Genomic DNA, 14,980 nt, shown 5'->3' on the forward strand with positions numbered 1-14,980 from the left:
TATTGAAGTTTCAGATTTCTGTTTTAGTTACAACATTCTATACTAGGCTTACTCTACTCTCCCATTATCCCCAATGCACCATCCTTTACATTTATAGTATGTTAGATTGTCTCTTGATTTTTGAATATATGCCCTCTCTTCCAACTCAAAATACTTTTCCTTCAGCTTATGTGACCCTGGATGGGAAGTTTTGCAGGTGCAACGAAACAACTGCGCCCCGTGATTGAATGACGAGCTCAATGAAATGAAGCACAGATATTTTTTCCTGTAGCTAACGTTTTGTAACACAGCTCATTCTCTGATGATGTTCCTTATGCCCCAGGATTGTACTTTGCACTTGACTCCTTGTACTGGCCAGCCAGAATGTATCCCTTTAAGTGTTTCTGTCATTTGAGATCATGTAATGTCTATTCAAACTGCACCTTTCAGTTAGTGCCGTTAGGTTACAGTGGTCAAAAGAAGGTATAGAGTGTTAACAATGTGCTTCAGTTTACTATAGCATGCGTTTCTTTTGCAACGTGCAGCTAATGGAGGGGTGCGAAGATGAGAAGTAAACAAGAAATGCCAACTAACAATCAAAATTGAAACCTTTTAACATTTCTCGGGTCATATAAACGTTATAAAAAGAAAAAACATGTATGACTATTCGAAGATGTTGAGAGTGTGTGGGCATGCCAGTGTGGGATAATGTGCTGCATGGCTAAACAAGTATAAAGTCCCAATGTGAGACCTATTGGCTATGCCAATGCTTGTTAAATACAAGTTGATTGAAAAAACAGACTGTTTAAAAAAAATAAAAAAAAAAGTAAATTACTGTTTCAGGGTACAGGTGGTTTGATAGAATTCCTGGAAATCCAAAGCTGATTCTGCAGTTTTTTAATTATTATGACAACAATACATTTTTTTCCGTGAACCACACATGAAGTTTTAACCATTTGTTTTTTCCACTTGGCTGTGGCATTGCAAAAACAAATTGTTTGCTTTCTGCATATCATGAGTCTAAAAGAATGTGTTGAACCCCTTTTCTTATACTAGGATGTTGACTGCAGACTAATCCAGTATGCCAGCCTTAGCAAATGATAAATTATGAATCAGGCCTTTAAACACTTCAGTTCATATCACCTCCAAATACGGTGTACATTCTTTACATTTTCTGTGTAGTGTATGAGTAATGCTGTTATTCTTCTCCACTAGTGACTAAGGTTTATTTTAGCCATTATAGAGTTCTGATGAAGGTCTAGGTTCTTGGAGGTTGAAAGGCATCAATTCTCTGAAATTCCAGCCTACGTTAGGGCAAGCCAAAAATATTTTCGATGGATGTATGGTCAGACCTTTACATTAAAGAACCAACTGGAGTCTTCACAAATGGATTCAGTATAATATTTCTTCAGGCAGTGTCATAATATACTTGCTTGAAATGTTTTAATTGATTCCATCTGCATGGAATAACATCTTGTTTTCCTCCCTTTAGAATAATAAAACTGTGTGATGGAGAAACATTAGAGTATATGAATAATTGTGTAGAATTGTAGTAAGTTATGCTGTAATGTTGGTTTGAGCCCAGGATGTAACTTAATAAGCCTCTCTTCTACATCTAGTGGCATGAAAGTAGTTTTTGGCAGTAGCATTACTTATTTTTTTGGAGTTCTTTTTAATGAGACATCTGTTGTATTAGTCTTGGTTTGCGTGTGCTCCTCAACTGAGGTTACAATGTTTATATTTGACAGTGTCCCAGGTGCTGGAAGATGACGTCGGAAGAGGTGATGGTGGTGGCCAAATTTGACTATGTGGCACAACAGGACCAGGAACTTGACATCAAGAAAAATGAGCGACTCTGGCTACTTGACGACTCCAAGTCTTGGTGGCGGGTGAGAAACTCAATGCACAAGACTGGTTTTGTGCCTTCAAACTACGTAGAGCGCAAAAACAGTGCCCGCAAAGCCTCGATTGTAAAGAACCTAAGGGACACATTAGGTAAGTGTATGGAGTCCGCCCCGCAGGATTTTCTATTGAATGCTAATGATGATCAGCATTAATGGGAAATTTTGATGCTTATAAGGTATTGCGGTTTACATTGGTGAAATAGATTAATGAAATAGCCAACCAGATATTTCCTGGATAGATCTGTTTTGGTAGGTCTAGTGCCTCAATAACTATTGTACATATATCTGCAAACAGTGTATATATGTTAGCTGGTTTTCCATATGTTACTCAAACAGTGCAAGGAAATTGGTAAAGTGAGATTAAGTAGATTAGAAGATCGATAGGACAGGGGGATGTTTAAAAAGTGATGCAAGTAGGTTGGAAAAGACACATTATAAGTGTTCAAGACTTTTTCCTTTAATTATTAGAACGCCTTTGTGTTTTACAAGTTATCAGTGGCGTAACATTTTATGTAACACTATCCTCTGCATGTTCTTGCCGTGCCTTTTGTGCAGGTAGGAGAGCAAGAATAAAGAATACCATAACCATTAAAGTAATTTTGCCTTAATTGAGCCTTGGCTTAGAAAGGGAGGTTTATAAATTAATAAGGCACCCGGTTTGCCAAATCGCAATAAACTTTGTAGAATTGCTTAGTTTATACGTATTTCTCACCATCAAATGTAAGTTCTGTATACTTTAAGGGAGGAGGAGGTTTGATCAGCCTTCTGGCTAAAATATATTAGTTTCATCAGAATAATTATGATAAATTGTGATGCTTCAAGATGTTCTTAAGATGTTGACGGTATTTGTCAAAATACATTGGGCTGAACTTCTTGCACCGCTGAATGGGATGGGGTAAAGGTGTAAATTAAGGTCCAGACTGTACCTTCTCAATTCTGCAAATAAGAAGTTTGTGTCCCTGCATCATTAAGCATTACACTGGCATAGAAATTATATCTGCCTTCTATGATGTTACATGATAATTTATTGTTCGAAATCCACTCCTATTAGTCCAGGTACATGAGCCACAATAGCCCTGCCAGTGTAATGGCTTTGTCTATGTGATGGTTCTTGGTGACATAAGAAGGTAAGAAACACTGAAAGATTAACAGATACAGCTGACAATTGTCAATTATTGGGGCCCATGTCATCTGTTTCAGATGTATAAAGGAAAACACATTAGGTTTCATATTGTAGTTGCTTTTACTGTCTTATTATGCAGATAAGTAATCCTGATCCTTGGCATATGGGGAGTATGATAATGTTTTGTGCTGTTAGTTGCAGAACACTAATCTGTTTCAAACTTCAGCCTGCTACTTGGCAGTTTTATAAGTATGAGATGCAGTTTGCTTTGCTTTGGGTTATTAGCTATAATTGAGTTGATGAATAGCATGATTAAAGTTAAAATATCATCATAACAGGAATGTTGTGATGTCTAATACCTTTGTCATCTTACACAGTTCCATGAGAGAAGATGGTGTTTGTGGGCACTTTGCACTGGAGGTGGCATGCAAGCAAAGGTGTCACCTTGCTGAGAATAAACTAAAATCTTTTCTAAATATAATAAGAAGGTGCTTGGATCGTATTTTGCAGTGAATATCACAGGGCACCTTTCTTATACAGAAGGCCTCCACCCAACCTGCTGTGTAGGTAGCTCTGTAAATTGCAACAAGGCGAAAGGAGCTGATACTCTTGGTGCTTGAAAAAATGAACACTGGGAGACCTGCAGTAGGAAGTGGGCTGTACATTAGGAAGTAGCCAGTGGTTAGCTAATGCCCTTCTTTGTGCCTGCTCTAGAAGAGCACCCATAGGTCTTCTTTCAGACCCAAACAACCACTACAACAGGTTAAATTCTCACCACCAACAATAATCAAGCACTGTACTATGGCAGAGTCTTAATTCCAAGTAAAATATTGGTTCCCTAATGGCAACTACATACATTTTACGATGGATACATTTTATGCAGATTTCTCAAGAATATTCTTCAGGGTGTCACTCATCCAGAAATTCTTTCCCCAGCAGTAGCTGTCCAGTGCCTCTAGGAGGCACCATGCAGTTTTAGCTGACTGTTGTCCTGTTGGACCTGACTTCATTGGCATATAAAGGGTGCCAAACTGTGCATTGATGTCAGTTCATGATTTTGGCGGATGTCTCCAGTGGTTTCACGTGAGATCACCATGTCCCGTCTTGGCTCTAACAATCAAACAATGGATTAAACCCAGATCTTTGTCACTGGGGGTGAATGTCTGCATTGTTCAGCATTCTATCCATCATGTGTTATTTTTGCGTTTGTTGCCCCAAGTGGGAAGGGTATACCTGGATGTGGGTCCCGTGCTCACTGCACCACTGGATTCAAGCTAGCCTGGCTGATGAAGGGTGATACCCTGAAACCAGTCCCAGGATACTTGTTTCCAGTCCAGGGAGGACCTGGCTCGGCAGTTCGGGCTGGGCTGTTCCCATGGGGATCAGGGTCAAGACTGATTTGGACATGTCTGGGTCCAAACTGGGGTGGCGTGGTGAGCAAAAAAAATCATGGATTAAACCCAGATCTTTGTGACTGGGGGTGAATGTCTGCATTGTTCAGCATTCCGTCCATCATCTGTTCTTTTTGCGTTGGTTGCCTCTGACCATGACTCCTCTGCATGTGACTTGTGTTTCCTGATGCACCTATAGGCTATCAAGGAGTGGGAGGCCACGCTATTTTTGTTAAGGGTCACCAGAGACATTCCAAGGTCTACACTTTCCCCTGCTGAACCAGGGAATGATCTCTCAAGAGATCTTCTGACAAAATGCACACAAATCACCATAGGAAATATATCATCTTCCACAAGAAAGTATTTCCATTCCCAGGACTGTTGGGAATCATGCACCTTTCCTTGACACTGGGCTCTCTGCCATGTCTGTAGAGCTACTTACGAAGGTGCAAAAGATCCAGCCAGAATTCACCACTCCACCTGCTGACCCTGTGCAGGGCAAGGCCTTCCATGTTGCCATGCTGGATATCTTGAAGCTGGCTCTGGTACCCTGCATGCTACTTTTAATAGGTAGATCAGCTCTTTTGAACTTGTTGACTATTGCAGCTCCGACTCAGACTCCATATCCTCCCGACTGTATGCCTCCAGAGGTTCTGAAACCCTGGGAAGAAATCATGGACCATTGTGACATCCTGTTCCATCTGGCTTCTTCCAGGCTCCTGCCCACAGAGTTGATAATGACTCCAAGCATGGTGCCACCCTGGAAGTCTGCTTAAATAATCTGAGAGACGGAAGAGACTGTCGGGGTTTGCCTTGATAAACAGTACATTACTTGGGCCCAGAATTTTCCCCATGTCCATGCTTTGTGAGAAACAGCCAAGCCAGCTTTGCAAGCTTACCTGTACAGATAAAGAAACTATTTTGCAATTTGGTTAGTGATGGCTTGGACGCTTCTAAGCAAATCCTGAAGTGCCGCTTGTATTCAGCAGATATCTTAGAGTGTTCCATGGGCACAGTCAGCACGCTTTACTTTCATGTATGCCAACATTAACCTTTGACAGTGAGACGCTTTTTGGCTGTGACTTGGTACTACTGGACAAACTTCACTCAAAGGTCTATCTTTGTGTGTTAAACTTAGCACAGAGCTCTTATCCAAATCAAATTTGACTGGATCTCGGCCTCACAAGGCAATCAACCTGCATCGTGCAGTAGACAAGTGCTGTTTTAAATTAAAACATGAATAGCCCAATACTTTAAACAATGTTCTGTGGTCAGCTATCAACACCACAGGTATCTGCTATCACAGCAGCAGCCTCAAAGAATTTTGGATCAATCCTTAGTAAACCTGCACCCTGGGAGCCTTTAGGCTCTGCCATTTTCATACACTGTGTTTAAAAAACCTAACTCTGCAATGGCCAAAATCTGTTTCCTAAAGGACAAAGAGATGCTTGCAAAGAGAGGACACACCTCGATGGACATCAACAGTTATCCGAAGCTAGTGTCGTACATAACCTGCACTTGACCGCTTTACCTGAAGCTAAAGCTGCTGCAGTGTCGCCTGGGCTGCCCACCCACAGTAGTGGAAAAACCAGCATGGCTGTACTCCGGCAACAGAGGATGCCGTTTATGCGGTTCAGACAAAGAGAATCTCCTGCACCTGACCTGCATCTGTCCTGAGATGGCCGCGCAGAAGAGGCACTGCCTTAAGCCTTAACTAAAAATTAGAGGGATCCATACTTGCCGGCAGGCTGTCATATCTTTCCTAGAGCCCGACAACCATACACTGAACTGTCTTTTTATGACATTTTTAAATACATTTGAGCAACAATTAACCAAACACGTAAACGAGGTGCAGTTAAGATGGTCGTTAGTTGGGGGTTGGTTATTAACACTAACCTCAAAACTTTGAGTCTCCCTAGCGGTTCTGGGACTTTCTTGATAAAATCACGACAAATTGGGCCAGGCTGCTAGCCGAGGGACTGTCGCTCACATCAAAACCTATGCTATCCTGGTCCTTCAGAACCTCCAGGAAGTGACAGGCACATAAACCAAACTGGTTGTGCATTTTATGGCTCCATGAGATTGCTTGGTAAGACACTGATCTGCATGCCTGCTCTCCATGACATACGAGTTAGTATGATTAGATTCCAACTTGCGCGCCTGCACTTTAACAACACCTCTGGCCCCTCAGGACCTCTCAAAAAAAAGTTGTAACACCTGGGGCATGCAGCGAGCCTGGGAACGGACACTAACATCAAATCCATGGGCTTTCCCGGCATCCAGGAGTTATCTGACAAGGTTACATGTATGAGCCAAAATCAGCTGTGACGTTTTCAATCCCACGAAACAGCTTGTTAAATTTTTTACCTTGATATCTATGCTTTAAATCAGGTTCTCGGGAGGCTCCCAGACAAGTCACTTGTCTGACAACCTCTAGATAACATGTAAACACTTTAAAACAGCTATGCATGTTTGTACTTTAAAAAATCTTCTGGTCCCCTTAGACTCCCCAATAAAACAGTGATACCTGGGCCAGGTTGCTAGCTGGGGATCCCACACAAATCTCAAAACCATGGGCTTCCCTAGCATCCTGGAACTCTCCAACAAACATAGGACTGTTGTATGCCTTACGTAAACTTAATGAAACAGCTAGCTAAAACATTTTTACCCGTACACTTTCACTTTAAACCAGATTTTCTGCAGCCCCTGGGACAAGTTACATGCTCGCTAGCCTCCAGACAACCCTTATGAACCTACTTACTCAAACATAGCTTCTAACACGTTGGGAGTTCATACCCACCAAACGGCACAAATGTATGATGTCTCCCCACCTCTGCTTTGTCGATAAATTTTAAATACTGTTTTGCCTATGAATTTTAATTATTGCTGTTTTCTTTGATAAAGATTTTAATTAATCAATTCAAAATAAAGTTACTTCCATGTCTGCATGCCTTCCACTGTTTTCTTTATTTAGAGTAGTCCATACATCTCTGATGGACATGCCCTTCGATGGCAGGTTGCTCCTTGGAGAGTGTGCTGACTCCTCCCTTGAATGTTTCAGGAATAGCAGGTAGGTAGATGATAAAATACCTTGATTGCTCCATTCGTCCAAACAACATACCAATATACAATACAGTATATATAACAACCATGAAAATCATCATCACATAATATGACAAACATTAAAAACAGTGTACTATCCAAGAACATGGCCCCTGGATTTGATAGTTACAAATCGTGCATTTCTTACTGCAAAATCAAGAAAGTGCATATTTTCCAGAAGTGCAGTTGTGTCGCATCTTGACCTTACTTATGGCATTTTAATAAGTCTGGTTTTAAAAGCTTTCTATGAGCAGTTGCAACAAAAGGACAGTCAATTAAAACATGGCATACAGAGCATTGAGTATGTAAAAAACAAACTACACACATTTCCCCCTGTATCTATGTATAATTCAGTTGTTGAGAAAACTGGATTACAACCAAGTCATATTTTTCATTTTTCACATATCTTGGGATCAGGTAAATGTGTAAGGTAAGAAAAAGGATCTGCATGGGCTACAGTTTTGAAAGAGATCTTAACTGAGGACTTATTAGAGAGAAAAATCCTATCTAGGCTTTGGGACACCTGAAGTGCAGAATATCTTAAATAATATATATTTGGAAATTGTACCAACATTCCTACAGTCCCAACTCAGCCGTGGATGTTTTTGTTTTAATTTATCTTTTCAACCAGGGCCTTGGCCTCTTTCCTTTTACTAGTAAGGAGTTCCTCTTAACATAATTTAGATATTTTCCCGAAAGGTTCACATTGTGATAATTTATTTAAAAATCTTAGAAGAAGCAGTTTTCTATGTGGTTCCAGGAATTAAAATGTGTCCACAGTGAATGCTTTGAGCCATGGTGACCTTTTGGTAAACTATGTATGTGTTTTGCAAGTAGGACACTCAACTGACTTCGTGATGTTCTGAGGCTCTAAAAATAAATCTCCTAATCCACACAGGGCCGTTGAAGGGATTTTGTTAATACAAGCTGTCAAAAGAGGAGCCAGTAAGAACCCAAAATAAATATGAATTAATGTCACAAAGGCCCCAGCTCGTTGTTGATCTCGTATCAATTTAAAATGTAATACTTTTTTTTAATTTTTTTTTAATCAAACATCATGATCTTTGTTTTTTCTAAATTCATTTTCAAAATGTTTTCTTACTTTTATGTGTCTGAAGTGTCAAGTTTCCTCTGGAGGCCAATGTCCATGTGATTTAAATGTATGACGTGGTCCACATAGAGTAGACATGAAATATGCATAAATCCCATTTTGGGTAAGAAAGACTTAGTCTCTCCTAGCACGGAGGACAAAAATGCGACATATAAATTAAAAAGGTATGGTGCTAGGACAGCCTTGACACAGGTCATTCAATATTATTAATTTTCATAGAAAAGTGGACACAAATAGTCTAATTCCACATGTGCACAGTTGGATGTGAGCAATGCATGTATTAAAGATAGGAAGCTTCGGGATATATTCCATGTTCTCATTTTCTCCCACATCCACCCCTTTCATCAGTATCAACGCTGCAAAATGCGCACAGCCTCTGATCCAGGTCAAGAGATTTCTTAGTGATTCCCCACATGGCTCTCTCAAAACCCTCCCCTTTTAGTAGAAAGAAGGCCTTAATCCAGAACCCATTTGCCCAGATGGTTTGATAGAATTTTCAAAAAGACTTTCTCTGAGACTTCCATGAAACAGATTCATCTATAATTTGTTAGGAGGCTTCCATTGCCTTTATTTAAAATGGGTTTTACCTATTCAGAGTGTTCCCGCAATTGCAAGACTGGACCTCACTCTCACTGGACCTAGTCCCACAAGTAAGGAATATCCGTTATCAATATATAGAATTCTGGCACTATTCTAGAGCTCAACAGTCAGTCGCAGCAGAGGCAGCCATCTGAACTAGTTTGTACCCATCAGCAATCATAAGGCTGCTTTTAGGGTGGGGGTGGCTTTAAGGTCTCCAGCAGCAGGTCCAGGCCCCTTAGTCCTTTGGTAGCTCAAATGCCTCAAAATCGCTCTGACACCACCCTCTTTTTTTTTTTTTTTTTAACACCTCCAGCTTCCTGTGGAAGGGGACATGTATTTTTTTCAGTCAATTGAGAGACAATAACTAGTAATAGATGGGTCATTCAGCAGATCCGCCAGGGCTATGCCTGATTCTTCCTGTCCCACCATCCAGACCACCCTTCTTCTGCCAGTGCGTGCTCTGTAGCACACACCCGGATTGTGGTGGCAGAGATCATTTCCCTGCTGAACAAAGGGTCCATAGAGATGGTGCCTCTGGAAGAAAGGGGCTCAGGTTTCTACTCACTTTAATTATTGTTCTCAAAGAAAGGCTGAGGTATGAAATCAATCCTTAATCTCTATCTTCTGAACCTGTTCATTATACAGGGCAAGTTCAGGATGCTTCAGTTGCATGGATATACAGAAGATGAGTTGTGAGACTAAAACACATGTTTTGTTCCTAACGGTCTTATGTCTGCTTGGCCTCATGTCCGCGACCATCCTATTGGTTCCACATGGAAGATGACGAATGAGTTCCCTCCTTTGATGTCTGCCACAGTAGTGGCTCCAGCACCAAGGGAGTCTCTTGGCTGAGGTGCAGATGTTCTAGTTGTCCAATCAAACCGGCACTGGTGGATGAACCGCTCTAATCTCTAAGTGGGTTTTCCAGCCCTCTACAAGAGCAAACATACCCCTCCTCGCTAGGCTAAGCCATCCTTCTGGGTGACACAGACGTTTGGTCTTATTCAGAGCAGTGTCTGTACATAATTGTGCTGGAGCTGCAAGGTGTTCATCTTGCCAAGATGGTATTTCTCCCTTTAATGTCAGGGTTCTCCATTCAGAAACTACCTGATAACAAGGTCGCTGCCCATTACATCAAAAGGCCGGGTAGTATGGGGTTTTGGGCCTTTTGTTGGAAGTCAGTATGTCTGTGAAAGTGGGGTTAGTGACGGTGGATTTTTCCTTTCATCGGTTCACCTTGTAGCTTCTCTAAACCTAAGAGCATAGTTCTGCCATCATAGGTAGGAGCTACTCACTGAAGTGATACAGGTAATCTTCTCTAGATTAGAGTATCCATCAGTTGACCCAGAACTTGAAGCATCCTTAGTTCTGTGGTTACTTTCCTGTGAATGGTTCTCAAGGGATTCCTTCATGATCATTGGTTTCCAGTGCCTGCTGCATGTGTTTCTGTTGATTCTGCTTTTGTCAAATGGTAAAAGCTTCTGTCCTGTGGAAGGATCCAGGGATCGGGCTTAGCTGATCCCAGTGCTTAATTTGAGCAGGTGGTTACCTGTGCTCAGCATCCGCACATAATTGCCAACACCGGCATTTATTACTGTCTGCCACATGGTGGCGCTGTTTGTCTAATTTAGACACGAGGACATCAAAAGTTGTTTATCAATGACTAATACCAGGTGCACAAGCCTTTCTTATAGATTTGGGACCTTGAAGTAGTCGGAATGTTCACACTTGTAGAGGTGTGATGGCTAGTATTTGTGTTGGTACTGTCATCAGCAGAGTTGGCAGGGCCACAGATGGTGCAAATCTGCAGCATTCTCTTCACGAGGCCCGTGACACTTATTTCTTTCACAAATTGGGCACTGGCTGATCCTGATTGCTACAGACTTGGCAAGCAGACTCACACATGCCAATCTGTTGACAGTCAGCATTTTGCTGCCCCTTTCTCTTCCATGCAGTGTGGAGCTGCAAGACATCGGAAAGGCAGTATCTGAAGGGATTCAAGCCTTCTGACTCAATGCACAAATCTAAATGAAATGAAAGGGGAACTATAAAACTAAGAAACTGAAAATTAAAGGACTGGTCAACTAACCCCGGCAGTTTAGCACACTCCTTTTCAGGTGAATGTGCACATGATCAGAAAATGCTCTCTTTCACAGGACATTAGTGCCAGTGACTAAAGTGGACTGACCCATTACCGCATGTGGTATACTGTCATGGATTGAAGCAGAGTGTAAACACCAAATTCCTTTAATAAAACTGTAAAATTTTATGTAACAAAATATCTTTCTGCAGACTCTAATACAATGTAAAACAATGCACCCTGAAAAGCCTTTTCGCTTTAACATATCTGTTACACAGTAAATAAATCAGGCCTACTGCTTTTGCCATAACTTTTCATAATAAACAGATCAGACCTATTGCATCAGAAATAAGTCTTCCCACCTCGACAGTCAGGCTGATAGCTGTTATATTTTGGCTTGTCAGCTTACCCAACCCATGCCCACTGTATTGAGTTTACGCTTTCCTACAAGACAGCCATCAGGTTTACACTTGGAAAAGCAAAATACATTCTCTTCCAAGAGGCTCTAACAAGGATTCTCACTGTGCACATTTTCTACACCTACAGTTTCACAGAGGGGGTAACCAATTCCAAAATCCTTTCTTTCTACTTGCTGTAATTTGTCAGATTCCATGTATCAGAATTCTTTTCTGCGGGCTTTCTGTAGCTTTATTACAGAATAATTACAATCTACTTTGAAATGTCTGCTGACATATTCTTTTCATGATCAGTATGTTCGGCCTACTGCTTTTATCATAGCTTTTGATAATAAACAGTCTGGTCAACTCAGACCCATACAAACCTGTTGCCTTTGTCACATGCCATTTGATTTGTCATACCCAGGGCCACTGGAATTATGCAGCAGGAGAGGGTCAAATTATGCAACAGGGTTGAGTACATTATGCAGCAAGAAAAGGCAAATAATGCGGCACATTTTGTAATAGTATTTCTTCATTATTTCATCATTTTTTAATTTGGTAACACTGTCTGGACATTAGCTGCATCACCTCACATCAGAAAATTGACCAGTCCAGTTTTGCTAAAGGGTCTTCCATTGCACATCAACACGTTGCAGCATTTTTAGTAACTTTTGAACTGTTTGAGCTACAAACTTTTTGTTAAAATCTGCAGATTATAGGTCAGAATATGTATTATGTGACAATTGTGTTAAATATGTAACTATGCGAAAATTGCTGCAGACGCACAATTGCATAATTCCAGAGGCCCTCGCCATACCTTTTCATTATAGTTAGATCACATTGAATGAATCAATGAATCTGACCTACTTTGCCCAGTGAACTGATAAGACCTATAGGCAGTACCATTGACTTAACAGTGTAACCAATACTGTCCTACTGAAGTGTGTGTAAGCTGGCAAACATCATGCAGAAACCTATAAAATCACAATATGTGCAAAAATAAAGTTGGCTAAACAGTACACAACCCTTGTCAATAGGCCCAGAATCGTCACAGTGAAACTATTCTTCTTCCAGGCTTTGTCAGCGATGGTGACCAACACCAAAACTCTTCTCTGCTTTGGTAATCTGTGAAATTGCATGCAACAAAATTGTATGTTTACAGCCTGTAACATAGTGTGATAGAAATCCACTGTTAGAGACCTATTAGCTGTAACAAATTGTTTTCAAAATACATAACCCGGTCTTACTGCTTTTGTCATAAATGTAAATAAACTAGATTCATGGGATCTGGCATAAATTTTTCCTAGCTCACCAATCAGGCCTATTATGCCTGTCATTTTCGGTTTGTCATCAGTCAACCTACACCTAATGTATTGAACTTAATCTTTCCCAAAATGAAACCAAATCGTCAGGCTTAAAATTACAAAAGTATACAAAATTACAGTTGGCAGAACATAATCTTCTAAAAGGGTCTAGCAAGTCCTCTAGCAGTGCAAATCTTCTATCCACAAGATTTGTCAGAATGGGTAGCCAACACTAACACTTGCCTGCTAATGAAATCTTGAGATTCCATGTAACAAAATAGTTATCTGTAGGCTTTAATACAGAGTAACAATCCACCCTTTTGACTTAAACATCTGCTTGTCACAATAAATACACCAGGCCTACTGCTTTTACTAGTATACATGTTCATAACATTCAGGCCTATAACCTTTATCATTGGCTTGTCACCATACACAACTCAGATTACTGTGTTGAACATAAGATTGTCTACAAGGCCAACTTCAGGTATAACGCGTTAAAATTACAAATATATACAAGATTTAGCACTGTGTGATTAGGATGAACGTTTGTCTAACATTTATAACGGAAAGTTTTAATTCTATTAAGGACTCAGAGGCGAGGATTATGCTCTATCTTCTTTTGCTTTAATATTCATTTAACAAACAGCAGCCATTTTATTCAAGCAATAACAAAAAAAACTACTGTTCCCATAAATGCCAGGGAGCCATAAACAGTTCATTCATCCAATCAAGTGGGTCTGATGTTTTTTATCCTCTGTCCGAACTCCCTCTTTCTGCGCATGAGTCACACCACAGATCGAAAATCACACATCTTATTTTGAACCATCTGTTCTTAAGAGACAATCATCGTAAATGAGCGTTCTCCAAATGACCTTCAGCAGATCATAGCAGTCACTGTAAAACATATTCTGAAATAGAATCTACATAAGCATGTTAGGAGTACCAGTTGTATGATACATTTTAAAAAACAGTCCAAAATTAGGTACTACTCCAAACAGGGAGAGCAGCAGTCTTGATATAGCCCATTGTGAGGGGAATAATCCTCAACTCCAAGTCCTTAATACAATTGAAACTTTCCCTTACGAAAGTTAGGCAAATATTTATTCTATATTGGGACCGGAGGCACGGATTATGGTGGTTCAAGGCTTACTCACCACCAACTGAGCTGCGCTCAAAACTGGTTAAGTAAAACCTCTTGAAAGTAGGATCCGAGGACCAATCTTCCGCATTCATTATGTCCTCCAAGCGTGCTCCTAAACTGAATGCTTTTGAAGCCATTGGTACTCTGGCTTAGTGAGCCCAGAATGCTTTGGTGTTAATACCTGCTTCCTTCATCACCCAACGAACCCACTGAGCTATTGTGGGGGAAAACAATGTTTTGTATGGTTTCTTAAGTGCAGTAGGCCTCTGTCTTTCGTCCAGATGGCAGAACTCTTCTGTCATCCACTCATAAGCCTTTAGACACTGAACGACACACACCTTGGGAACCTCCCAGAAAGCCGGGTAAGATGTGACGCATGTGTTGGATTTGGTTTGTTTACTTACCATAAAAGACAAAGACCTTGCAGGAAAGATACAGGGCTCTCACTTCAGAGACCTGTCTGCATGGTATCACACCAAGAATCATTGCCAACTTTGCTGACAGCTCCTTACGAGAAAGAAACTTGTTTGGTTGCCATGAAAGGAAAAGGTTGATAACCTAATTCATGTCCCACACCATTCAATAGAGACGAATCCCTCAAACCAGTAGGCACACTAAAGGGTGCTCCCCCACTTGGGTGCCACCAGTAGGGGCGCAGCCAGCAGAAATGACCGACCAAAATATGTTAATTGAGCCACAGGCTAGTGCTTATTCAGCCAAACCTGCGCCTACGGAATCCACGCCCTTTTGCAGAGCCCAATGCATCCACCTTGTCCAAGCAGAGTGGTATCTCTTGGTAGTGGTTTCAGACCACACCTTGGATAGGATTGTTTCAGCATGTTGTGAAAGTCCCGGGAGCATCCAT

At 40.9% G+C, this 14,980-nt stretch overlaps 1 protein-coding gene across 5 annotated transcripts in view; it reads left to right on the forward strand.

Annotated features, from left to right (window-relative positions):
- The window catches only part of NCK1 (NCK adaptor protein 1), a 590,854-nt gene that overhangs the window by 371,754 nt on the left and 204,120 nt on the right, over nucleotides 1-14,980 (forward strand). For all 5 annotated transcript variants that reach the window (XM_069213550.1, XM_069213548.1, XM_069213549.1 and 2 more), the window contains one exon: nucleotides 1,728-1,974. In XM_069213550.1, the coding sequence (XP_069069651.1) occupies nucleotides 1,746-1,974 (229 nt within the window). In that variant the 5' untranslated portion in view covers nucleotides 1,728-1,745. The remainder of the gene's footprint in view (nucleotides 1-1,727; nucleotides 1,975-14,980) is intronic.

The sequence above is a fragment of the Pleurodeles waltl genome, chromosome 11 (assembly GCF_031143425.1).
Source record: "Pleurodeles waltl isolate 20211129_DDA chromosome 11, aPleWal1.hap1.20221129, whole genome shotgun sequence".
NCBI lineage: Eukaryota > Metazoa > Chordata > Amphibia > Caudata > Salamandridae > Pleurodeles > Pleurodeles waltl.